This window comes from Rhinopithecus bieti, unplaced genomic scaffold, assembly GCF_001698545.2.
Source record: "Rhinopithecus bieti isolate Rb0 unplaced genomic scaffold, ASM169854v2 scaffold_51227, whole genome shotgun sequence".
Classification (NCBI taxonomy): Eukaryota; Metazoa; Chordata; class Mammalia; order Primates; family Cercopithecidae; genus Rhinopithecus; species Rhinopithecus bieti.
The window spans coordinates 301,819-328,571 of record NW_016820844.1 but is presented as its reverse complement, the minus strand read 5'-3'; the positions used below and the strand labels follow the sequence as shown (position 1 = coordinate 328,571).

At 44.2% G+C, this 26,753-nt stretch overlaps 1 protein-coding gene across 1 annotated transcript; it reads left to right on the top strand.

Moving 5' to 3' along the window:
* Positions 1-17,648: 17,648 nt before the first annotated feature.
* PRSS16 (serine protease 16) lies at positions 17,649-25,079 on the top strand. Its single transcript, XM_017859978.1, is given in 13 exon segments — positions 17,649-17,718; positions 17,793-17,959; positions 18,762-18,861; positions 19,011-19,140; positions 20,925-21,048; positions 21,280-21,357; positions 21,457-21,504; positions 21,985-22,272; positions 22,444-22,585; positions 24,325-24,504; positions 24,618-24,763; positions 24,868-24,877; positions 24,880-25,079. Coding segments are annotated over 13 exon segments (1,683 nt in total).
* The last annotated feature ends 1,674 nt before the right edge of the window (positions 25,080-26,753 follow it).

Genomic DNA, 26,753 nt, shown 5'->3' with positions numbered 1-26,753 from the left:
AAGAAAGGAAATTGTGAAATATTTTGCTTTTAGGTTCTCTTTGTCACTGAGGCAGGCAAAAGTGAATCCTACATGCACTGCTTCTTTTTGTTGCCAGAGAGCGGGACTCAGAGAAGCCCAACTCCACTAAGGTTAAGGCTCTCAATATTCCTTACAAAATTCAGACTCAGGTAGGAGAAATTATCCCAAATGCGAGCAAGATTGTCGAATGTAAGTAGTCTTTCAGACTAGAAATGTTCAGCTAAGACATTATAGGAAAACATCAATAAGTAAATAATGTGCTTTTAAATTTACTTCAACGAGCAAGAGATAATTGGCCAACCTAAATCAATATTGAAAAGAAAATGAAAGGAAATGATCCTCGGTGTGGTTATAGTTTTGTAAAAGAAAAATATGTGTAATCCGACTGCTGTATATACTTAGTGAGAGACTATCCTTGCATCCCATGACTGCAACCAATTGTTGTTTGAGTTCTGCTGTTTTTTAAATTCTCTCCTGTCCTTCTTCACAGTAATATTGGACCTTCATGTAGTGTTTATCACTTTTGTATTACAAGTTTCATGAGAAACTGCTGACTTGCTTTCCAAAGCAGTCATACTGTCTTAAATTTCCAGCAACAATTCATACCGTTTTAAATTCCCAGGAACCATATATATTAGAGTTTATGTTCCCCCTCATTCTCACCAATGCTTGTTTTCAATTATCTTTTAATTTTTTAGCCATTCTAGCAAAAATATATTAGTATCTTACTGTGATTTTGATTTGCATTTCCCTAAATATTAAAGTATATTTTCATAAAGTATATGTGTTTATCTGTTGGCCATATATAATCTTTGGCAAAGTGTGTGCTTAAATATTCGTTATTATTTGGTTTTCTTGTTTTTGAGTTCTGAGAGCTCCTTATATTTTCTGAACAAACCACAATAATCAGATATGTAGTTTTTTTGTTTGTTTGTTTGTTTGTTTTTGAGACGGAGTCTCGCTCTGTCACCCAGGCTGGAGTGCAATGGCGCAATCTCAGCTCACTGCAACCTCTGCCTCCCAGGTTCAAGCGATTCTCCTACCTCAGCCTCCTGAGTAGCTGGGATTACAGGCGCCTGCCACCACACCTGTCTAATTTTTTTGCATTTTTAGTAGGACGGAGTTTGCCATGTTGGCCGGGCTGGTCTCAAACTCCTGATCTCAGATGATCCAGCCGGGATTACAGGCGTGAGTTATGGCGCCTGGCCCTAATTGTTCATTTCTAATACGGTAACTGACTTACCATGGTTTGCCTTAAATTTTCTAAACTTTTTGATGGTTTTTTTGGGGGGAGGGTACTAAACGCATTTTTGACTTACAGTCTTTTTTTTTTTTTTTTGGAGTCCTGTGGGAAGAGGGGAAACAAAGCCTGTTGAGAAGGAAGAGCCAGTGAGAAAGACAGAAAATCAGGAGAGCAGTGTCTTGGAAATCAAATAAAATGTTTTAAGAAGAATAATGTGCCTATTGGCCCTGAGAAGTCAAGAAAGATAAGGACTTGGGAGTGATCATTAATTTTAGACATGTAAAGGTCATTCATGATTTTGACCAGAAGTTTCCATGAAGTGCTGATACCAAAAAACCTAAAGGTGGTGGGTTTCCAAAAGAAAGGGAAGAGAGAAACTGCAGATTGTAAATCTGAATAACTGAATATAGGAAATTTTTAAATAAAGTCATCTGAGAAATGGGGCACTAACTAGAGAAAAATGTTGAGCCAAGAGAAGCTTTTTTTACGATAGAGGTCAAACTCCTGACCTCAGGTAATCCACCAGTTTTGGCCTTCCAAAGTATTGGGATTACAGGCGTGAGCCACAGCCTGGCCAACATGGTGAAACTCTGACTCTACTAAAAATACAAAAATTAGCTGCGCATGGTGGCGCAAGCCTGTAATCCCAGCTACTCGGGAGGCTGAGGCAGAGAATTGCTTGAACCTGGGAGGCAGAGGTTGCAGTGAGCCAAAATCGTGCCACTGCCCTCCAGCCTGGGTAACAAGAGCAAAACTCCGCCAAAAAAAAAAAAAAAAGATAGGGGTCAAATGTCATATTTAAATGTTCATAGGAATAATCCAAAAGCTAGGAGAAAATTGCTGAGTTCAATGTAGATAAAATTCTCTTTATGTCATTAGTAATTCACTGATGGGAGTATGGGAAAACTACTTTCCCTTCAGGAGAATAAGGAATTTTTCAATTCTGTCTAACACAACAGGTCACCAGTAAATTTTGATTTCATGCTTCTCTTCTGTTATTTTTTGTTTTCAAGATAAAGATACATGGAGACTCATTCTAGAATAGCTACGCTAAAATTTAAAGTAGTGGAAGGAATCATGAGAAGTCAACTATGGAGCAACAGACTTGGCAATCCACTAGTTTGCCATGTCATTGGTGTCATTTAATGAACACTGCTCCACCTCCAGCCTATCACAAAAGTGATCTATATTCTTCAGAAGTGTCCATATTTTCTAACATGTAATGCTGACTCTCAAGCTCAGGCCATATGTAATTTGCCTTTTGTAAAGGCAGTTAATCCATTGGCTATCAAGTAATCTGTGAGGAGATCTATGAGACCTTCAGTTAAAACAAATAAATAAATAAAAACAAAAGCTCTTCCCAAAAGGGATTCAAGTATTTAGATAGGTACTCCACATGGATTCTTAAAGGGTACATTGAAACTGGAAAAACTAAAGATAATCAGATAGTAGACAGACATAATAGATTCAAAGAGAAGATGACACTGAAAGATTTATTGATTCACATTCATCCCCAATTGATAGAATATAGATCAATGAATTACTGCCCTTCAGTGGGGTTGAGATAATCTAGACTTTCCATAGATCTTAATAAATTAAGAGATACTTTGAGCTGGAATATAGATGACCTTATTGCTAAAACCCAGTGTGGGTAACTCCAATCACACCTAGCTTCCAGTTATTAGAAGGAGGGACAGGAGATGGATGGAGAGAGCTTACACCAGGTAGGTCCTGCTATGAACTTTCAGAAAAGGAAAATAGGTTGTTCCAGTTCTAATGACACAACATATCTGAAGTCCCAGGCCTAAGGTAATCTTTGCTCCTCTCTCCCAACCTCTCTTCAAGCATGTGTCCTCTTTTCTTTAGACAAAGAATCTGATCACTCATTCATTCACAAGAAGTATTTATTAAATGCATACTATGTGTCACATACTGTATTAAGCACTGGGGTAACACCAATGAACAAAATAGAAAGAAATCTTTCCTTTCTAATGGCAGGGTTAACGTGCTTTTTTAGAAAAGTAAAGCATAGGCCAGGCGAGGTGGCTCACACCTGTAATCCCAACACTTTGGGAGGCTGAGGCAGGTGGATCACGAGGTCAGGAGTTCAAGGCCAGTCTGGCCAAGATGGTGAAACCCTATCTCTACTAAAAATACAAAAATTAGCCAGGTGTGGTGGCAGACGCCTGTAATTCCAGCTACTTAGGAGGCTGAGGCAGGAGAATCGCTTGAACCCGGGCAGCACAGGTTGCAGTGAGCCAAGATCCTGCCAATGCACTCCAGCCTGGGCAACAGTGAGACTCCATCTCAAAAAAAAAAAAAAAAAAAAAAAAAAAAGACAGTGTATATAAAATACATGATGTGATGACAAATGCTAAAGAGAAAAGTTAATCAAGGATGGACATTAGGGTTGAGTTTTTATTTTCAATTTCTAAATGGAGTAAATGTTATATTTGAGCAAAACTATCAAGAAAGAAAATGAATTAGCCATGGGGATATCTAGGTAAAGTCATTCCAAACATAGGAAATCATGCCCACAAAGACCTTGATGTGTTTCTCTTATTATTAGAATAGTAGCAAAAAAGCTAACTTTGCTGATGTAGAATGAATGATATTTTAGTGTACATATCAGTTATCTATTGCTACAAATATACTTTTTAATAAACCACCTCAATAGCTTAAAAAAAAATTCAGATCTATTTAGCTCACTAGTTCATAGCTGATAAGTTGGGATTGACCAGACAGTTTGTGTCCCAGCTGGGGCACAATAATCAATCAATCTCCATATTGCATTATATATTTTTCCAAACCCATAGAATGTACAACTCTAAGAGTGAACCCTAATGTAAACTATGGATTTTGGGGGATAATGATGTGTCTATGCAGATTCATATGTACAAATGTGCCACTCCAGTGTGGCTTGTTGATAGTGGGGAGGTTGAGGAGGAGGATTAGGCAGAATATATATGAAAACTCTCCCTGTACTCTTTCATCCAATTTTGCTGTGAACCTAAAACTGCTCTAAAAAATAAAGTCTATTTAAAAACAAAAAAAAAAAAAAAAAAGCAAGCAGAAAGAGCAAAGGGCTTACTCAAGAATCTTCTTTGTCGAGGCCATGCGCGGTGGCTCACGCCTGTAATCCCAGCACTTTGGGAGGCCGAGGAGGCCGGATCACGGGGTCAGGAGAACAGACTATCCTGGCTAACACGGTGAAACCCCGCCTCTACTAAAAATACAAAAAATTAGCCAGGCGTGGTGGCGGGCCCCTGTAGTCCCAGCTACTCGGGAGGCTGAGGCAGGAGAATGACGTGAACCCAGGAGGCAGAACTTGCAGTGAGCCCAGATAGCGCCACTGCACTCCAGCCTAGCGACAGAGCGAGACTTCGTCTCAAAACAAAATAAAAAATAAAAAATAAAAACTTCTTTGTCATATTTGCTAACGTCCCAAAGTCATGATGCTCAGCTTAAAGAAAGAGTGGAAGAACACTACAAGGTCACCTGAAGAACAGCATGGGTAAAGGTGCGGAGACCAGCTTGGTCGGGGAGACCCTAACCCAGGGGCACTAGAGGAATTAAAGACACACACACAGAAATATAGAGGTGTGAAGTGGGAAATCAGGGGTCTCACAGCCTTCAGAGCTGAGAGCCCCGAACAGAGATTTACCCACATATTTATTAACAGCAAACCAGTCATTAGCATTGTTTCTATAGATATGAAATTAACTAAAAGTATCCCTTATGGGAAACGAAGGGATGGGCCAAAGTAAAGGAATAGGTTGTGCTACTTAACATGCCCTTAAGGCACAGATCGCTCATGCTATTGTTTGTGGCTTAAGAATGCCTTTAAGTGGCTTTCCGCCCTGGGCGGGCCAGGTGTTCCTTGCCTTCATTCCCATAAACCCACAACCTTCCAGCTTGGGCATTAGGGCCATTATGAACATGTCACAGTGCTACAGAGATTTTGTTTATGGCTAGTTTTGGGGCCAGTTTATGGCCAGATTTTGGGGCGCTTGCTCCCAACAAAAGGGAAGGGAGCATGGTTGGGGTTTGTTTGTTTGTTTGTTTTGAGACGGAGTTTTACTCTTGTTGCCCAGGTTGGAGTGCAGTGGCGTGATCTCGGCTCACCATAACCTCCGTTTCCCGGGTTCAAGCGATTCTCCTGCCTCAGCCTCTGGAGTAGCTGGGATTACAGGCATGCGTCACCATGCCCAGCTAATTTTGTATTTTTAGTTGAGATGGGGTTTCTCCATGTTGGTCAGGCTGGTCTTCAACTCCTGACCTCAGGTGATCTGCCCGTCTCAGCCTCCCAAAGTGCTGGGATTATAGCCGTGAGCCACGGGCGCCCGGCCCAGAACCGGTTTTCAATCAGTACAATCTGTCAGTAACAATCACTTCTGTGAGCACACTTTTGAAAACTAATCAGTGTCTGCTCCTGGCTTCTGAAAGTTAGCTGATCAGGGATGGACTCACTCCAATAAACGTACCTCTGAGTGCCGACCAAACAATGGCAGTCTCTGACAAGTAACCATGCTCCCGTAGATTATAACAACCTAATGAAAAAAGATCAGCAATCTGTTCTGTTTTCAGGGACTGTGGTTTACAGTATACCTCTCCCTTGAATGAGCTTTGATTTTGTCTTTTTAAAGTATTGAGCGGTGGTTTCATCATCCTTTGAAAATGCCCCTTTGTCAAATCCGAAATGTCTAAGTTTCGTTTCTTGCTGGGATTATTTTACCATTTATTTTCACATCTGTAATTCTGTGTATTCTATAAAATGAAACGGTCTTTACAACCACATTGTTTTGCTGTAAATGTAGACCTTGGCAGGCTTTTGCTCCTTTACATATGTTTATCAGTCAGACTAGGCAAACAAAATCCCAATGTTTGAAAACACACTCTAATGGCGAGTCTTCAACTGTCACTCCACAAATATTTACCGAATGCCTACTCTGTCTTCAGAGCCATTCTGAGACTTGGCTATCTAGAAGAAAAAAGAAAAAATTCTGTCCTCAAAGACAAAAATTCTGATGAGAACCGACTGAGAATTTAATATGAAAAAAAAGAAAGCAAAATAAGTATGCATGGTTTCCCATTGTGGTTATCTTAATACAAAATATCAATTTCAACAGTGTTGAAAAGATAGCGTAAGGGTTGAGGAGACCATCAGGTGGAGGAAGCATGTGACAGCCACAAGCAGACGCGATAGGCTGGATCCTGAGAAAGGGACCGAAAAAACATGGAGTTCAGATGGACAGCGGGCATCAGACACACATACAAGCCCAGTGCTACCCCCTCTCTAACACCCTCATTTTCTTCACTAAAATGTCTTAGGGTGTCAGGTCTCTTGTTTCATAAGATTTTTTTCTTTCCCAAGCCCGTTTAGAGGAGGGCAAGAATCAAACGGGTAGGTGTCACTGCTGAAGAAGAAATGACATCAACATTTAATTCCGACTTTAAGTTGAAGAGGTTGTTATTTTCAACGTGTAGCTGGATGTGAAGTGACTGCCGCAAAATTGAAAAGGTGACAATCCTTCCGGCCTGTACGGGGATCTAACCCGCGACTTTAGCGTTATTAGTATCACGCTCTAACCAACTGAACTAACCAGCCATCCCAGAAACAATCTTTTTTTTCTTAATTTTACGAGAGCAAAAAGTTTGTTGTTCTTGTGTTTCTTTAAAACTAAAGGAAATTCTTTTCCTCTCCTCAAAGAGATGTCTTTTAAAATAATTTTAATTGCGACTATGTAATATTGTTTCTTCAAACTTCTGTTGGTGTTTTACATTTTCCCTTCCCGTACTCCCGCAGGGAAGAAGGAAAACGAAAACAAGGACAAGACCAAAAACTCCACCTCCAGCAGAAAGGAACTTCGCCTCTCCCGTGGGAAATGATATTTTCTCAAACTCACCTATTCTGCCCGGAGAAAATACTACAGAGAACCATTCACGAGAGGGGCTTCCTTCCTTCTGATCCTGGGAAGGGTCCAGAGACCCAGGGAACGATCTAGAAGCAGAAGTTGGTCGTTCTGAGTTTTCCGTCCAAATGGTTTGATTATGAAATTGACTCACCCTGCGGAATGGCTGGTGGATTTGGTTAGCGGCATGAGGAATCCGCTCCATACTGGAAGGAAGAAAATCTCCGGCAGATATGCCTCGCGAGTTCTTAAGGACTGGGGAGGTACTCCTTCTCTGTGGCCCCCTCAAAATGCCAGGTGGTTATGTCTGTTGCTCCGCTACACGTTATTATAATTAACTGCTTGTGTTACTCTTTGTGCTATCTTGTTCTTCATTCTCCTGGTACCTCGGGTGCCCGCACAGAATGGTAGGCTGCTCGATAGTTTAATGAATGGGGAAAAGGTGTGCAGAGGTCATTTCTGCTGATTATCAAGACTTCAATTCTTCAAAGTGGAGCACGAGGATCCTCTAGGCATCAGGCAAACGTCTTTAGGAGTCTCAACGTCTTCCCCCCTCCAAAAAATATTTTCAACGGAAATCAATTTACCTCTTCATTGGTGGTGGAATGGGAAGATGGTGCAGAAAGCTGTCCTTTAATAACAGTTCGGAGGTCTTCTCCGACAAAGGACTTTGTGCGTACCTTTTCCTTCCCAACTCCCGCCACTATGGCTATTGGAAGACTAAGGACTTCCACTCAGCTAGGCTTCCGCGCCTCTTCCCGTCCGGGCGCAGGAAGTACTGTTCCTGGTACACATTCGCTGCGCCTCGGGCAGCCTAAGGGTTCTCAAGTTCAACAAGCTCAGCACCCAGTTCTTTTCAGACAGGGAACACACTGGCGATGCAAACAGGTTGAGTTGGTTCAGGTATGCATGTGTTGAAATAGACAAGTCTGCGCCCTAGAGTCCTCGCAAAGATCCTGAACAGGCAGCTCATTTTCCTGGACAATTTCCCAGGAATTAAGAGTGTGGCTCAGGTCTAGTTTGGAGTCCAACTCTAGTTTGCTGGCCAGCAAATAAATTTCGAGTGGAAAGAGGAATTCAGACCATTTCTGGAGTGACAATGGCATCCACGAGCGAGGGCTCTAAATTTTCAGGTCACTTTCAGGTTTCTTGGATTTCTATTTTGAGGACAAAGAGGATAACGTTAGCCTCCATGACCCTGCTGAGTATCTAGGAAAACTTCAAGAATTTGAGGGAGGCCATGTTGTAATATCTGGACTGAGTGGGCCTCTTTGGATTTGGAGGCTGTTTCCAATAGACACAAGATAAAAACTGAAGATTTAACAGAGCATAGTGGTTAGCCAAGCTGGGCCCTTAGGCTTCAAAATATTGTTACCCACCGTCCTCCACAATTTTTTAAAACTATGTACATCCCCACACACATTTTTGATAAAGTAATATGTATCTTAAGATTAAGCAGATGCTTTTCTTTGTATTATAATTATTGACATTTTAAAAAATTAAAGTGTTGCATAATTCTTGAATACGTTGAAGATTATAAATTTTGAATAATGTAATAATGTTATGCTTAAAATTATTTTAAGTTTTCCATAGCCTACTTACTTGCAACAACAACAAAAATACATATGTACATTACAATCAATTTGGGGGATGGCACAGGCTTTCTTTCTTTCTTTCTTTCTTTTTTTTTTTTTGACAGAGTCTGGCTCTGTCATCCAGGCTGGAGTGCAATGACATGATCTCAGCTCACTGCAACCTCTGCCTCCCGGGTTCAAGCGATTCTCCTGCCTCAGCCTCCTGAGTAGTTAGGATTACAGGTGTGCGCTACCATGCCCGACTAATTTTTGTATTTTTAATGGAGACGGGGTTTCACTATGTTGGTCAGGTTGGTCTCAAACTTCTGACCTCGTGATCCACCCGCCTCAGCCTCCCAAAGTGTTGGGATTACAAGCATGAGCCACTGTGCCCGGCCGGCTTTCATTTTTATGAGTTCCTCTGAGTTGAATTATCACTAAAATTATTACTTATATACAATCAAGCATAACAATAAAAATATGAATTTGGAAACTAATCAGTAAGTATAAAGGTGAAACTAATTGGATATTTATCTAAATGACACAATTGGGCTTTTATAATTAGTTCATGTGATTATTGATAAATGTACACATTGCCATGATAAGTCATTTCAACATCAGTTTTATGCCCAACTTAAAACTACTGAGAAAATGTATTTTAGTATACAAATAAGTGAAAATAGATCAGGTTTTGTTACACAAATGTCTCAGAATTATTTAACACTAAGTTATTTACCAAAAATCACATAGTAACCTACAATAAATAATTACATTTTACACTCTATTCTAGTTGAGAACTTGACTAGATTCTCCCTTAATTTGCTTAAATCAAATATTTGGAAACTTCCTGACTTGCTAAAGGATAGTTACATAGCAATTAGAACAATTCAATTACCAGGGAAAGACTCTTCCCACCCAGGTCTTTCCAATGGTGCCTGTGTTGAAGCCCAGAGTGTTTCGCACTTTGAGCTAAAGAACCTTGGTCATATTGAGAAGAGTGAGAGAAACATGGGTTTGTTTGTTTGTTTGTTTGTTTTGTTTTTGTTGTTATTTGTTTTGTTTTTTAATATAAGAAAGGCCATTGAGAAAATGCACACCTTGATATCAGGAGTGTTCTCAGACAGATCAATTTTAGAAAAAATCTATATGGTGGTTGATGATAGCACAGTGGTACGATCTTGGCTTATGCAACCTCTGCCTCCCGGGTTCAAGCAATTCTCCTGCCTCAGCTCCTTGAGTAGCTGGGATTACAGGCATGTGCTACCATGCCCAGCTAATTGTGTGTGTGTGTGTGTTTCATAGAGACGGGGTTTCACTGTGTTCGTCAGGCTGATCTCGAACTCCTGGCCTTGTGATCCACCTGTCTTGGCCTCCCAAAGTACTGGGATTACAAGCATGAGCCACCATGCCCGGCCGGATCTTGCACTTTTTAAAATTAGGTCCTCTTGTGTTCCCAAGGGTAAAATTACCCTAGTTTGATAACTGCTGCAGTAGACCACTGGACCTCATTCTCTGAAAAGAGTAGATCTCCACCATCTATCATGTCCCACTACTTTGTGGTACCCATACTCCTAAAGGATAGGTATTATTGAGTGTTTCAATAATTTCACCATGGCACTTGGTTAATAAGTAGCCAAGGCATATGAAAGTCATCGCTTTATTGCCTTTGGAAGTCAGAATTGAAACATGTTTGAATTTGTGCCTTTGTAATCAGTGGAGAGAGTGGGACAGATGTAACTAAACTCCGAGTAACACTAGGAAATACATTAAGCATGTGCATTAACAGGGTAAAGGAAACTTGCTATATGAACCACATATATGTAGGATTTCGGTCAGGGTGGTGGGAGAAGTTGTAAGAGAAAATTACAGGAAAAACACAAACCTTCTTGGAACGCTGGGAGGTTTTGTAAAAGCTTTAGGAAAGGCTTATGGCTGAAGGCAGCCTGATCCTCTTACCTTGAGCTAACAGTAAAAAGCAAATAACAAGGGGATGTAAAGAAACTGATCTAGAAAAGTTAGTTTACTTAGGCCTCTGACCCTGGCCTTTAGTCACCGGCAGGACTGCTCTCTTTGGGGAGGGTGACCATATTAATTATCCACAGGTGTGTTGACTCAAAGCCTTTGCCATTAAATCTGTACTGAATAAATGCCTGCAGGGCTAGCTTGTCAGGGCCGTGGCTGCATACTGTTTAGAACACCCTCCTTGGTGTGTGCAAGCAGACTGCAACAACTCCTTCTGTGAACGCCCGGTCCCCTAGCCCACTCTTTCACTGGATATCTGTGTCTGAGTGCATGTTTTCATCCGACCTTCGGTCAGGGTCTGCAGGTTGGACCCGGCACATATACAGTGTTCATGTGAAAAGGCTTTTCATAACATCCCAAATCATTTCTAATTTGTGGGGGAAAAAAAGGTCTTACTTCTGAGCACCTTTGTAAGCGTCTGCCTTGCCATGAAAAAAAGTTTCAGTTAGAAGCAAGAAAATGGAGCTCACTTCTAGCTAGACATTTTAGAAGAAAAAGGACAGTAATGCATGTCAGTTAATTTGGGACTATATATATATATACACACACACATATATATATACACACACACATATATATAAAATATAATATTTATATATTATGTGTATATATATATATATTTATATATATAACTTTTTTTGAGATGGAGTCTCACTCTGTCGCCAGGCTGGAGTGCAGTGGCATGATCTCGGCTCACTGCAACCTCCGCCTCCTGGGTTCAAGCAATTCCGCCTCAGCCTCCTGAGTAGCTGGGACTACAGGTGCATACCACCACGCCCAGCTAATTTTTGTATTTTTAGTAGAGACATGTATTTTAGTAGTATTTTAGTAGTTTCACCATGTTGGCCAGAATGGTCTCGATCTCTTAACCTCGTGATCTACCCACCTAGGCCTCCCAAAGTGCTGGGATCACAGGCGTGAGCCACCATGCCTGGCGAGTCAACTATATTTTTAAATTTTAAAACCAGATTAATCAATAATGAATTTTCAAAATTCATCAAAAAGGAAATTTTCATATATATAGCATAGACCTGAAAAAAAACATGACTGACCCAGAACAGAAAGGCATTTAAAGACCTCTTCTATCCTCACTGGGCATTCATTGCATGGCCCCAGTACCCGTCATTACCACCTGCACACCTAGACCTGTCTCGACCTCACAGTCTCTCCCAGACAGAAGCTAACATAGCAGAGACATCATGAGAGTTTCAAGGTTCATTTTGGGGAGTCTTGATTCCTTTTCAGGTCACTTGTAGGACCGAGAAAGATGCAGACCAGAAATTGCAAGATAATTAGGAGTTTATTGAATTCAAATTCCTTCCACTAGTGCCTGAGGTTCTGGAGAAGAAGAAGGCAATGGCTTCAAAGCAAAAGGGAGTAACTAAGAAAGTGTCCCCAAGGAGAGGGCAGGAGATCTCTGAAAAAAGTTAAACTCCCAAAGGAAAAGGCAAGGGTGGAGGGAAGATATGGGAAATACATTTTGGACAGTGTCACTTTAAACAGATGGGTCTCCTTTCTCTGTGTAGGGCCAGGAACTCCAGACGCTTGAGACAGAGTGAAGGACTGAGAGGAAATCAAGATCACATGGAAAGTCGTTCACACAAATCAAAAGATGTCCTTAGTTATCAGGTGGATTTCAAAAATAGTTTATAACGGTTAATAGACGTTCATGAAAGCGTGCTGGATGGGGCACGGGGGATTGAAATGAGTGAGAGCGCTAGTAGTTCTGCCTGCGGATGATCACGAATCTGTTGGGCTGCGAATGGTTTAAAAAGGCAAAGCAATCTAGGGGATGGATTTAAAGCTTCCTAGAGCATCATAATTTATCCCATTTTACTGCTCAAATTGAGATGACTTCTGGTAAGAACAGTTCAGAGGAACAAAAACCACAGAGAAGGTACAGGTACTGGAAGCAAACCCACAATTTTGTGGGTGCTAGGACCACACTCGAGCCCAACTAAGCTACCAATCATTCCACTGACTGGTCTTTGCTTTGAAAACATTAACTTCATCAACATTCCTCTTGTAGATAATCTTAGACCGGAAAGAAGTCCCTTCCCACCTTCCACCCCTGCCTCAATAAAAGAATAATCTATTTTGATTAAAACAAACAAACTTTGGTTTTAAATCCTACTCATGGAGTAGATAAAGGATGCAGACGTTTTCAAACCTGGAGCTTCTGACTGGGGAATCTACGGAAATTTCTGACCCTCCTGAAGGATATCATGTCTATGCTCGCCAGGGGTCTGACGTGCTGAACTTCAGGCAGCAGGCACCTCTTCCCACAATAAAAAGATTCAGTTTCATGCCTGAAGGGATAATCTGGCAGCCTCTGGTCCTCTCTATTCAATGATTTTTCCTGCCGTCTTTCAGTTCTCACTTTTCCAGCGTGTTCATGTTTGAAATTGGGGGCTTTCTACCTGTTTGGTTCAGGTTTCTGGAGTCTAAGAAATTACATGAACAAATGGTACAGCCACTTTGGAAAACAGTTCAGTTCAATTTCTTTAAAAGCTAAATTTTATTTTAATATATGCTCTGGTAATTCCACATCTAGGTATCTACCGAATAGAAATGAAAATATATCTCAACAAAAAGACTAGTGCACAAATGTTCATAGTGGCATTAGTCACAATAGCAAAAAGAGGAAATAACCCAAATGCTCATTAACTGATTAACAGATAACTCAAATACAGTATATCCATAAAAGAGAATATTATTCAGCCATAAAAGGAAATGAAATGCTGATACCTGCTACAACATGGATGAACCTCAAAAACATTATGCTAAGTGAAAGAAACCAGACATAAAAAAGCATATATCGTAGAATTCCTTTTATATGGAATGTTTAAAAAAGGCAAATAAATACATAGAGAAAATAAATTAACGATTGTCTGAGGCCAAGGATAGAAATGGGAATTCACTGCAAATAGGCATGAAAAGACTTTTTGGGGGTTACTGAAAATGTTCTAAAACTGGACTCTGCTAATAGTTGCACAAATCTGTAAATCTACTAAAAAACATTAAATTGTACACTTAAAAACAGGTGAGTTTTATGGTATGTAAATTATACCTAACAAAAGTGATTTAAAAAAAAATGAGTTCAAGAGTCTTCTACAGTGGCTGTTTCCTTTTACATTTCCAATGCTTGTATTGCCTATCTGTATCAGAGCCATTTTTTGTCAGTATGAAGGATTATCTCATAGTTTTCACTTGCGTTTTAGTGGCTGGGTGCAGTGGCTCGCGCCTGTAATCCCAGTACTTTGGGAGCCTGAGGTGGGTAGATCTCTTGAGTTCAGGAGTTCGAGACCAGCCTGGCCAAATGGTGAAACCCCGTCTCTACTAAAAATGCAAAATAGCCAGGCGTGGTGGTGTGCACCTGTAATTCCAGCTGCTCGGGAGCCTGAGGCAGGAGAATCACTTGAATCTAGGAGGTGGAGGTTGTAGTGAGCCAAGATCACACCACTGCATTTCAGCCTGGGCGACAGAGTGAGACTCTGTCTCAAAAAAAAAAAAAAAAATTGCATTTTAATAATGACTAATGATGTTGAGCATCTTGTCATGTGCTTATTGGCCACTGGTATATTTTCTTTGGAGAAATACCTATTCAAACCCCTTTTCACTTTCCAATTGTGCTATTTGTCTTATTGTTGAGTTGGGATAAAGATCCCTGTCTTTCCAGTCTAGCAATTAAAATAACTACGTAAATTGGTATTTATCAAAAAATAAATTTAGAAATTTACTAATACATTTTTTAAAAGATGGGTTCTTACTGTGTTGCCCAATATGAAGTGCAGTGGCTATTCACAGGCTCGATCACAGTGCACTGCAGCTTTGAACTCCCAGCCCTCCCACCCCAGCCTCCCAAGTAGCTGAGAATACAGACATGCACCACCACACCCAACTTTAAATTTACTTATGTATTAATTTGTTAAAGGGACCCTTATGGCAACATATCAGTCTTTTTTTTTTTTTTTTTTTGAGATGGAGTCTAGCTCTGTTGCCCAGGCTGGAGTGCAGCGGCCTGATCTCAGCTCACTGCAAGCTCCGCCTCCCAGGTTCAAGCGATTCTCCTGCCTCAGCCTCCTGAGTAGATGGGATTACAGGCGCCCCCACCACCAGGCCCCGCTAATGTTTGTAATTTTACTAGAGACAGGGTTTCACCATATCAACCAGGCTGGTCTCGAACTCATGACCTTGTGATCCGCCTGCCTCGGCCTTCCAAAGTGCTGGGATTACAAGCGTGAGCAACTGCACCTGGCCATATATAAGTCTTTAAATAAAAACCAAAGCCCTTTCTATGGCTTGCCAGCAGGGTTGAATCTCTGATTACTTCTCTCTTCTCATCTAATTCAAATTCCTTCATTGACTTTCCAGCCCACTAACTGTTGATGTTCCTTGGAGGTGCCAAGCAGGTTTGTGACTCAGAGTCTTTGCACCTGCTTTTGCTTGGGCCAGAAACCCTCTGACTCCAGATAACTTCATGCTCCCCACAGCTCCTCATTCTTGCCTCAGATATTTTTTTCCCTGCCTTCCTTCCTCCCCACTCACTCCCTTGCCTCAGCTCTTAGGTCACATTCTTAGGGAATTCTTTCCTGAGCAGAAAACTAATTCATTAATTAATCAATTTATCCATATAGCCTTTTGCTCATTGCATATTCGTTGAGAACCTATCAAGTGCCTTGAAGCAGTTTAGATGTTATGAGTACACCAGTGAACAAAACAGACAAAATTTCTTCCCACAATAAGCTTACTTCCTGGGGAATGGTTTGGAAGAGAAATGCAATAAAATATCATCACCATCAGGGAGTGACAACAGAAGGATCAGGGGAAGGGTGTCAGGGGTTGTGCCATTTTATAAGGGTGATCAGGTAAAACCTATTTGGTAAGATACAATATATGAATGGAGAACTACAGGAAGTGATAAATAAGACTTGCAGATATTTGGAGGAAAAGCATCCAATGAGAGCAAAAATTCTAAGGAAGGAGTGTGTCTTGTGAAATATAAAATAGCCCAATGCAGCTGGAGCAGTGAACCCAGGAGGGGTAGGAGATGAAATCATGACAGTATATATAACAGGGGGCCAGGTCATACAGAGTTTTAAAAACTGTTTTCAAAACTTTAGATTTACTTTGAGTAAGATGAGGCACCAGGGAAGTGTTCTGAACCAGGGAGTGAATGATTGTGAATGACTGAGCTAATATTTAATTATATCTCTCTGTCTGCTGAGTGTAGAATAAATCATGAGGCAGAAACAGGTAGACCAGCTAAAAGGCTTCCGTGATATCCCAAGAGAGAGATGATGGTGGCTCAGCAGAGGTAGCACTGAAGGTAGTGAGAAGTCATCAGATTCTGGATATATTTTTTAAATTTATGGGAATAATTTTTTAAATGTACAACATTTCTCATACTGACAAGTCCTTTGAAAAAGAATTAGGGGCCGGGCACGGTGGCTCACACCTGTAATCCCAGCACTTTGGGAGGCCGAGGTGGGTGGATCATGAGGTCAGGAGATAGAGACCAGTCTTGCTAACATGGTGAAACCCCGTTTCTACTAAAAAATACAAAAAAAAAAAAAAAAATTGCCAGGCGTAATGGTGGTCGCCTGTAGTCCCAGCTACTCGGGAGGCTGAGGCACGGAGAATCGCTTGAACTCGGGAGACAGAGTTTGCAGTAGCCAAGATCCACACACTGGCACTCTAGCCTGGGCAAAAGAGCTAGACTCTCAATAAAAGACAGTACATGAAGAGAAAGAAGAAGAAAGAAGAAGAAGAAAGAAAAGAAAGAAAGAAAGAAAGAAAGAAGAAAGAAGAAGAAAGAAAGAAAGAAAGAAAGAAAGAGGAGGAAAAGAGGGGGGGGAGGGAGGGAGGAGAAGGAAGGAAGAGAGAAAGAAAGAAGAAAGAAAGAAAGAAAGAAGAAGAAAGAAAGAAAGAAAGAGAGAGAGGATAGAGAGGGAGGGAGGGAGGGAGGGAGGAGGAGGGAGGGATGAAGGTAAGGAAGGAGAAGGGAAGGAAGGGAAAGGGAAAAGAATTAGGAATAAAGTTTGAAAAGGAATAGAAGAGGACCATAGGTTTGGCAATTTTTAAAAAGATGACCATGGAAGACCTTTCTGAATGAATGACCTTTGAATAAAGATCTGATTGAAGTGAGGGAGCAAGTCATGTGGATATATGGGGAAATCAAAATCCACAGGGAACAACAAGAATAAGAACCCTAAGGCAGAAGAAAGCCTGGTATGTTCAAAGAACTATAAGAAATCTATGAACAGTGTGAGATTGTGGGTCAGAGAGGTTCGGGGCAGTGAAGAGGAGCAGAAAGTGAGGGGGCTGGAAAACAGACAAGGTGAGATTGGGGGACAGAGAGACTGGAGGATGGAGAGAAAGACTGAAAAAGAGATGGGGGTGCTGAGGACAAAGAGAGAGAGAGACTGAGTGTGGGAACAACTGAAGGGTACTGAAGATATGCTGAGGGGCGGAAAAAAAAGAGAATAAGTGGGCAACTGGGGTTCCAGAAGAGGTGCTGAGGTGGGAGAGACAGACATTGAAGGACAGTAAGGCATGCAAAGGAGGAATCTGAGATAAAGAAAGGGTAGACTGAAGGGTGGAGAGAAGGAGACTGAGACAGTGAGGGCTACTGAGAGCTGAGGGAAGAACAGACCGAGAGGCCCAGAGAGAAGGAACTGGGAGTTCCGATGCCACATCAGCAGCCTCTGGGTACAGACTCTAGCGTCCCTGCCCCGCTTCAGCAGTTCCTACAGACGCTTGACCTGCCAGGAAAGGAAAGAAACCTGAGCCTCTGCTGAAAGGTGATGGATTTAAAGCCTGGCTGCTGAGGATAAGATAAAGGTCCTCCTGGGGGAGACCAGAGTCCCGAACACCATGACTGCCTGGCTTGCCCAGTGGCTGGGCCCTCTGCTCTTGGTTTCCCTCTGGGGACTCTCGGCTCCAGGTAAGAGGAGGCTGAGGGTCAAGCAGGGCATCCTAAGGGGCCCAGCCTGATTTCCTCCCCTCCATGTCCCACAGCCTCCCTTCTTAGGCGCCTGGGTGAGCACATTCAGCAGTTTCAGGAGAGCTCTGCCCAAGGCCTGGGCCTGAGCCTGGGGCCAGGTGCTGCGGCCCTCCCAAAAGTGGGGTGGCTGGAGCAACTGCTGGACCCCTTCAACATGTCTGACAGGTGATCCTTCCTGCAGGTGAGGCCAGGAGAAGGGGAGTCCACTGCCCATCCTGCCCTCTCCTCAGTCTCCCTCATCTCTTCCTCAGTCTGCACTTTTTTCCCTCTCCACATCTCAGTTCTCCCCATCCCTCTGCTTGAATCTATGCCTTCTGTCTGTATCCCTTTTCCTTCCCTGTTTTTTAGATTTGGCCTTATGCTCCCCTCTCCCCGGGGTCCCACTCTTTTTGTCTCTCAGATCTTGCCTTTCACCATTTCTTTCTCTCTGTCATTCACATTCATTCTCTCACTGCTCCTCCCTACCCACTTCTTCCTGTCCAGACTGGACACAAAACCTACAACCAGGTCTCAGTAGGTAGCAGAAATTTGAACCAGCTTTGGACTCAGACCTAGCTCACAACAGGCACTCAAAGATATCTACCAAAAGAAGGAACAAATTCACCATTTTTCAGTGCTTCCTCTGTATTTAGTCTCCAAAGATCATTCCACTTGGATCTTATTCCTAAATCCATCTGCATTTATGTTTTATTCTACAATTATTACTTCAAGAAATAGCAAGTTCCTTCAATGTGAGAGCCACTCCCTCAGTTCTGGGGATATAAGAGTGAAAAGCAGGCCAAAATTTGCTTTTGTAGATTTTGCATTCTAGATGAGATGAACGGGAGAAAAGTGAGCAAGTAAATAAACAAGCTCATTTCAGATACGGTTAAGTACATAAGGAAAGATCCATTAGGGAGAGAGACTGGAACAAACGAGGAATCGAGAATAAGTCAGGACTCTCACTCACAATGCCATTTCTTCTTCCCCATCCCGCCTCTTAGCGTTACTGGGTGAATGACCAACATTGGGTTGGCGAGGATGGACCCATATTCCTGCATCTGGGGGGTGAGGGCAGCCTTGGGCCTGGCTCAGTGATGAGAGGTAAGAGGCAAGGTTGGGGGAAAGAAGGAGTTGGGATGCTGGTGGGGACCAGGAAGGGGAGCTGCATATTGCAATGCTGAGACCTGAGGGGTGCAAGGACTTAAACTCAACTTGCATCTCACACCCCCCCACCCATACACTCTTCACAGGCCATCCCGCAGCCCTGGCCCCAGCCTGGGGTGCCTTGGTGATAAGCCTGGAACACAGATTTTATGGCCTGAGTATACCTGCTGGAGGCCTGGAAATGGCCCAGCTCCGCTTCTTGTCCAGCCGCCATGCGTGAGTGGAGGAAGGGAAAGTATTTATGGTCAAAGGACAGGAATGTCTGTGCTTTGGCATCTCTGCATCTGTGTCTCTCTCCTCCACTGTCTGAAGTCAACCTCTGAGTCTCTGGTTCCCTCTATTTTCTTCTGTCTTTCATAATGTCTTGTTTTTTCTCTTTCCATTTCTGGGTCTCTGTCTCTCCCTATCTGTCTTTCTCTTATCCTGTATTCTTTCTGTTTCTGTGTCTCTGTCTGAAGTAAGCCACTGTATCACTGTGCAGACCACCAGCATTTCTTACCTGGATTACAGCCACAGCATTCTCACCATTTTCACCATTTTCCCTGCTCTGCCCTTGACTTCCAGGTGAAAATCAGAGTAATTCTGTTAGAGCATAAACCAGGTCGTGATCCTCCCTGGCTTAAGTCCCTCAGACGTCTTCTGCATTGCTCGGAGTAAGGTCAAAGCTTTTACAGTGGCCATGGGGTCCAATGGGTTTTGGCCTCTAGTTAACTCTGACCTCCACTCTCTCACATTCACTGGGCTCCAGCTACACTGAGGTCCTCACTGTCCTCCAGACTTACAGGCACATTCCTGCCTTGAGCCTTTGAACTCATCCCTCTGCATGGTGTGACCTTCCCCCAGATATTTGTATGGCTCCCACCCTAGCCTCCTTCAGTGCATCTCACTCCTATTAACAACTCCCACCACTTTTCCCCCAACTTTACTTCACCTGCTTTTTGTTTCTTTCATCTGCTTTATTCTTACAGCACTTAGCTTTTTCTTTCCTCATTGGTGTCTCTGTCTGTTTCTGTCTGTAACAGTCTCTTTGCCTGTCTGTCTCATTTTCTCCGTCTCTGTATCTACATATGTGCCTCTTTGTCTCTATCTCTGTCTCTCTCTGCATCTTAATCTTTTCTACAAGCTAAATGGTTTTCTGTTTTTTTTTTTTTTTTTTTTTTTTTTTTTTTTTTTTTTTTTTTTTTTTTTGAGACGGATTTTCGCTCTGTCGCCCAGGCTGGAGTGCAGTGGCCGGATCTCAGCTCACTGCAAGCTCCACCTCCCGGGTTTACGCCATTCTCCTGCCTCAGCCTGCCGAGTAGCTGGGACTACAGGCGCCCGCCACCTCGCCCGGCTAGTTTTTTGTATTTTTTAGTAGAGACGGGGTTTCACCGTGTTAGCCAGGATGGTCTCAATCTCCTGACCTCGTGATCCGCCCGTCTCGGCCTCCCAAAGTGCTGGGATTACAGGCTTGAGCCACCGCGCCCGGCACGGTTTTCTAACTACAGCAGGATGGCACCAACTGCAGGCCATTTCAGAAATGTTAGGGAAGAAAGAAAGCTTTTGGGAGGAGAAAGAGGATGTTAGACATAGCCAAACTTCACTTTCCATTTCTCTTTGTGTCTGTTCCCTCTCCCAATACCTTGTAACTCATTAGGTTAGGATCCCTCCTTCTCCTCTGAGTAACCCTCCTTGAGTGCCCTCAACCCTTCCCTACATTTATCAGGTTTTCATCTAAACTGACTTGGAAATTTTTCCTCTCTTACCTAAAACGAGAAGGGAAAGAGGGTGGAGGCTTTCTAGAAAGTGGACGAGGACAGGGTCTCCCTTGGCCTAGGCACACACGTTCTGGGAAGTGTATGTGGCTTTGAGAACCCTTGAAAACACATCATGAGAAAACAGCCCTGGCTTCTGGCCAGATTCACCCATTCATGTATCTGGATCCGGGTTTCCCCCAGAATGGGGAAATCTTCAGGGATTCTCAGCGATGAGGACCGACCGAGTCCCCCCTCTGACCCTAGGCTGGCTGATGTGGTCTCTGCCCGCCTGGCACTTTCCCGCCTCTTTAACGTCTCCTCCTCCAGCCCCTGGATTTGCTTCGGAGGCTCCTATGCCGGCTCCTTGGCCGCCTGGGCCCGGCTGAAGGTCCTGCGACTCCTGCGGGTGGGCTGGGGGGAGGGAACTCGGACTCCAGGGCCCCAGTCTCAGATAATAGAAATACCCTCCCACCACTACCTTCCTCCCGCCCCCCCAAGAATTTTGCACAAGCTGTTCTCACAAAAGCCCGAGATCACACAGCGAGGGAGTGACACAGAGGCAGGAAGATATGCGATTCCAGTCCCTCAGCCCGCAGGCTGACGGCTTCTCCTTCCTTAGTTCCCCCATCTCATTTTCGCGTCCGTTGCCTCCTCCGCCCCGGTGCGGGCCGTGCTGGATTTCTCCGAGTATAATGACGTAAGGATGGAGGGCAGCAGGTGCGGAGGGTGGGGGGGGGGTCCCAGTGGACAGAGACCCTTGACACTTCCGATACCTTCTTCTGCGGTCCGACCACAGGTGGTATCCAGAAGCCTAATGAGCACGGCGATCGGCGGGTCCCTGGAGGTAGGAGGTGGGGCCTAGTCCGAGGGGGACTGGGAGGGAAAAGAGGCCTCGGATGCCAGGGAACAGAAGGCCACAGAAGGGTGAAACCTGCAACGTGGCGAGGTCTAAGGAAGGTCGGAGATCGGGAGAATAGGCAGGTTTTGGAAGAAGGCGTGAGCTGACGAAGAGGCGGGGCACCAAGAAAAGAAGCGCTCCCCAGAGAGGGCGGGGTTTGGCAGGGACGATCCTATCCGGAGGTGAGGCTCAAGGTGGGGCGGGCCACATCGGAGGGCGGGGCCTGCAGGGACCACCCGAGGAGGAGGGCTGCGGGTCCAAGGTCTGGGGCGGGGCTTGGGGCCGGGGACTGGGCCAAGAGCTGGGTCTGCACCCTCTGAGTCTCGTTGCAGGAAAGTGGGGAACCCAAGGAGGAGGCAGGTCCTGGGAAGGGAAAGCCGAGGCCCAGCCTAAGTATTGGCGGACATCGCCTCTTGCTTCCCACAGTGCCGGGCGGCGGTGTCCGCCGCCTTCGCGGAAGTGGAGCGGCGGCTGCGCTTGGGTGGAGCGGCTCAAGCAGCGTTGCGTACTGAGCTGAGCGCGTGTGGTATCCTGGGCAGCGCTGAAAACCAGGCAGAGCTGCTGGGGGCGCTGCAGGCACTGGTGGGAGGTGCAGTGCAGTATGATGGGCAGGCGGGAGCGCCGCTAAGCGTGCGACAGCTCTGCGGACTTCTCCGGGGCGGGGGCAACCGCACCCACTCCACGCCCTACTGCGGTCTTCGTCGGGCGGTGCAGGTGAGCCCAAGGACCCAGGCGTCCACCCACTGTGCACTGACTCCCAGGAGAACTCAGGAACTCATCCTTCTGTTTCTGGCTTTTGACCTCTGGGGACATACGCCTTTGGGCCCTGGCTTGCTGGGAAGAGAGGAGGAATTTATGTCTTAATGTATGTACATTGTTCCCTAGATTGTCTTGCACAGCCTGGGCCAGAAGTGTTTAAGCTTTTCCCGAGCAGAGACAGTGGCACAACTGAGGAGCACAGAACCTCAACTGTCCGGTGTGGGTGACCGGCAGTGGTTGTACCAGACATGTACCGAGTTCGGCTTCTGTAAGTGACTGGCCTAACCCTAACTTTGTCCCCTCAAACAACGTTTTTACTGTGCCCAGAGAAGTCATCTTACAGGTGGTCTGGACTCATTTCGACCCGGCTCTCAGGCATTGGGTAACCTGTAGATGTTGGGCTGGAGAAGGTAGAAGCCATGCTAGTGTGCGCATGTGCTTGGCCCTCACATGCCTTCACGCACACACCGAGGTCTCCACTTGAGTGATCTTCCCTTCAGCCTGTTCTTTCTCTGTGTCCCCATTCCAGGGATGCCCCCCTTTCCCCAGCCACCAGACTAGAAACTTGAGCCTTGTTTTAGTTGCTTCCTTCCCATTTTCTAGCTAGCCTGTCAATTACTGAGTCCTCCTCACTCTGCATGGACAACTCTGTAGTCCATCCCGTCTGCTTTCTACGCCTACCTCTGCTGTCCTGCTAGGAACCTCCATCCTTTCTTGCCTGGATCCCTTCCCAGCCTCCACTCTGGTCTCATGGTTTTCACTTCATCTCTACAATCCAGCTTTCTCATAGCATCCACAGAGATCCTTGTAAATATAACCTTGTCTCTCCTCTACTCAAAACCACAGCTCCTCAAAGACCCCAGGGTAAGGTTGCCAGATACAATACAGGATGCCCAGTTAAATTTGAATTTCAGATATACAACAGATTTTTTTTTAGTATAAGCATCTCCCAAATACTACATATGGTAAAATTAAATGTTCAAATTCCAGCTCCATTTTCTACTCGTGATCTTGGGCAAACTTGAGCAAGTGACTTACTTCTCTATGCCTGTTTCCACATCTATAAAGTGGGAATACAAACAGTACTTCTCTCACAGGGTTGTTTCAAGAACTAAAAGAGGTAATATTTGTAACATTCTAAGAATAATGCAGGTCTACAGTAAGTATTCCATAAACCCTTGCTATTGTTATTATTATAAGGCTTTACATATTTTAACCCTCTTAATACATTAGTCTTCCTAACACCTTAACATCTATGTACATGCTGTTTACTTTGCTTAGATTATTCATCTTCAAGTCTCAACAGGATGCCCTCCCTCAGGAAGCCATGATCCCTCAAGATAAGTCAGCCTTCCCACCTCCGACTTCGATAGCTCTGTGTTCTCTTTAGCATTTTACACAGCCTGTCATCATACATTTTTTATTGCCTGTCTTCCCCCCTGGATTGAGTCCTGTGACAGCAGAACCTGGAGCTGTCTTGATTGCCACCGTGTGTCCAATAGTGTACAACATTTATCTGAGCACATGGTAGGTGGTCAACAAATAGGGAGGGAAGGGATGAATTAATCTGATGTTATGGGTTAGCTTTACCCTGAAAGCACAGTGAGCTATGGATTTTAAGCAGGGGAGACATAATGCAATTTGAGCTCTGAGCATTCCAGACCTTTGCACATGCTATTTCCTCTATTTATTATGCCTTCTCTCTCTATCTTTGTTTGGCTCAGTCCTACTCATTTCTCAAGGTCTTATCCTTTGCAGGATGCTTTCCCTGAGCCCATCATGTTTCCTCTGGGATCCCTGCCGTCTGGCCTTTTTCCTTCATAGCCCTGATCACTCTGGGCTGTCACTGTTGGGGGACTGTGTGAGTCTTTCTGCCAGGACTGTGAGCTCCTTGAAGGGAGTATTACAGATGTTCTGGTCATCACTGAGGAAAGCTCTGAAAATGATTATTAAAGGAGAGTAGTGGGCTGGCTGTATACCCACACTTACAGGTATCTCCCTACACAGATGTCACCTGTGAGAATCCCAGATGTCCTTTCTCCCAACTCCCTGCACTGCCCTCCCAGCTAGACCTATGTGAGAAGGTGTTCGGGCTCTCAGCCTTGTCAGTAGCCCAGGCTGTGGCTCAGACAAACTCCTACTACGGTGGCCAGACCCCTGGGGCTAGCCAAGTGCTGTTTGTTAATGGTGAGCATGATATCAAAACCTGTCTCCTAAGCCTCCACCTAGCCCCAGCTCAACATAGCCCCATCCTCTCCCAGCCCCCATCTACCTAGCCCCATCCTCTCCTTTCTTTCCAGGGGACACAGACCCCTGGCATGTGCTAAGTGTAACGCAGGCTTTAGGATCCTCAGAATCAGCTCTTCTTATCCGCACTGGCTCCCACTGCTTGGACATGGCACCTGAGAGGCCCTCAGACTCCCCCAGCCTCCGCCTAGGGCGCCAGGTAAGACAAAAACATCTCTGAATAATTTGCATTCTCATTTGAATAATCACTTGCATGTTCCTTCCTTTTGCTGGTGCTGAAATCTGACTTTCAAAATTCTCCAGAAAATCTTTCAGCGCTACAGACCCTGTCAAGGCACGCAAAGGGGCACGCGCAGGTGAAGGGTGAGTCTGAACCTCATACCCTTTCCACCTCCCTGCATGGGCACCTGGCCCCTCGTTTCCTGGACAACTTACTCACTGAACAAAAGAAAAGCACCTTGTTTTCGAAAGAAGAAACTCCCAAATGGGATTCAGAACCTGTTCCTGCACTGTAAGCTGGCCTTTATCGCAACCATATCTGTAGTCCCCAATTCAGTGCTTATCCTCGAGAGAGTTATGGAAATATAAGCTAAGCTGATTATTCTCATTGTAAATATTGTATCTTGAATGTTAAATGTCAAACAAATTGTGACTCCTCATGCTGGTGTCCTCCCCCTGCTGATCAGATCACGGGTTCTGGTTCCAAATTCCCACTACCAGGGCTCCTGGGTTAGGGGGGCTTCTGCTGTAAGTTTCTCCTTTCTGGCACTTTAGATCCTGAACCGTGTCTTCGCTTCGCAGTTTATCCTCACTGTAACCCCCTTTCCCTCGTCCTCTCCTCTCGCTCTTTCCCCTGTCACTTATTTGGTCTCTTCTAATCTCCTGTTTCTCTGCAATATCATTCATTTCTATGTCTGTGTTTTTTGGTCTATTTCTCTGTTTTTCCTTTGTTGCTTCAATCTGTGTTTTTTGTCCTCTGACTCTCTGTTCAGCTGTCTTTGTTCACCTCTCGTCTCTTGCGCTCCCTGCTATTTCCCACTTTTCTATTCTGACTCTCATCTTTTGTTCTCTGTGTGTCTCCTAGTCCACATTTCTCTCTCACTGTACTCTCTGTCTATGATTTCTCTCTCTCCTCTGCTGTGTCCTCTCTGCTGTGTCCTCAATCTGTTTGTCTTCCTGAGGCTCTGTTTCTGTCTCTGATGCTCTTCTTCTGTATCTCTATTTCTTTTCCTGTCACTTAATCTTTGTCCTTCTCTATCTCTCTCATTTAGTCTTCCTTCCACACCCTTCACCCTTCGCTCACCATCTCTTCCCACAATCAAATATCACTCCCTGGTACTTCCAGCTTCCAACCCTAGGAATTCATCATTCTGGTGGAGACTCCTTCTTCCAGGGCCTGGGAGGATAGGGCTAATCCTAAGGGTGCCTGCTTAGGCTATGTTAGCTGTGACAAGAACCTGCCATAGATTTGCACTGTTCTTTCCTAAAGAGCAATTGTTTTGAACAATAAATACTTCTCAGCTTTTTGTACATCTTTGTATGCACAGAGATGGTAGTTTTAGAGTTTTACCCAGTTTCATTTTTCCTTGTTGGTAAGAGGCAGCCTCCTCATGCTATCATACCAGAGTCAATCTCCACTACTGATTAGTTCTTTATATAAATGGAAACATGCAGTATATACTATATGTTTTTGTGTCTAGAAGTTTGAAATCAAGGTGTCAGCAGAGCCATTCTCTTTCTCACAGCTCTAGGATAGAATCCTTCCTTGCCTTCTAATCCTTCCTTGACCAAAAATGAGAGTCAGAAATAGAGCAGTGGAAATAGCCAGGGCAGAGCAAGAGAGAGAGGGGAGACAAAGACACTGACGGAGAGTCAAAAATAAAATTACAGATTGAAGAACAGAAAGACAAACAGAGAAAGAGACAAAAACACAGAGATAGAAATGAAGATATTCAGAGAAACAGAAGGAGATTAGAAAGACAAATAGAGAATGCTTCCGTGCCTCTTCTGGCTTCTGGTGTTTGCCAGCACTCCTGTGTTCCTTGGCCTGTAGATGCATTACTCCAGTCACATGACCATTTTCCCTGTGTGCCTTCACATCACCTTCCTTCTGCACGCGCCTATCCGTATGTCCAAATTTCCCCTTTTATGAGAATACCAGCTATCTTGGGCTAGACCCAGCCTATTGA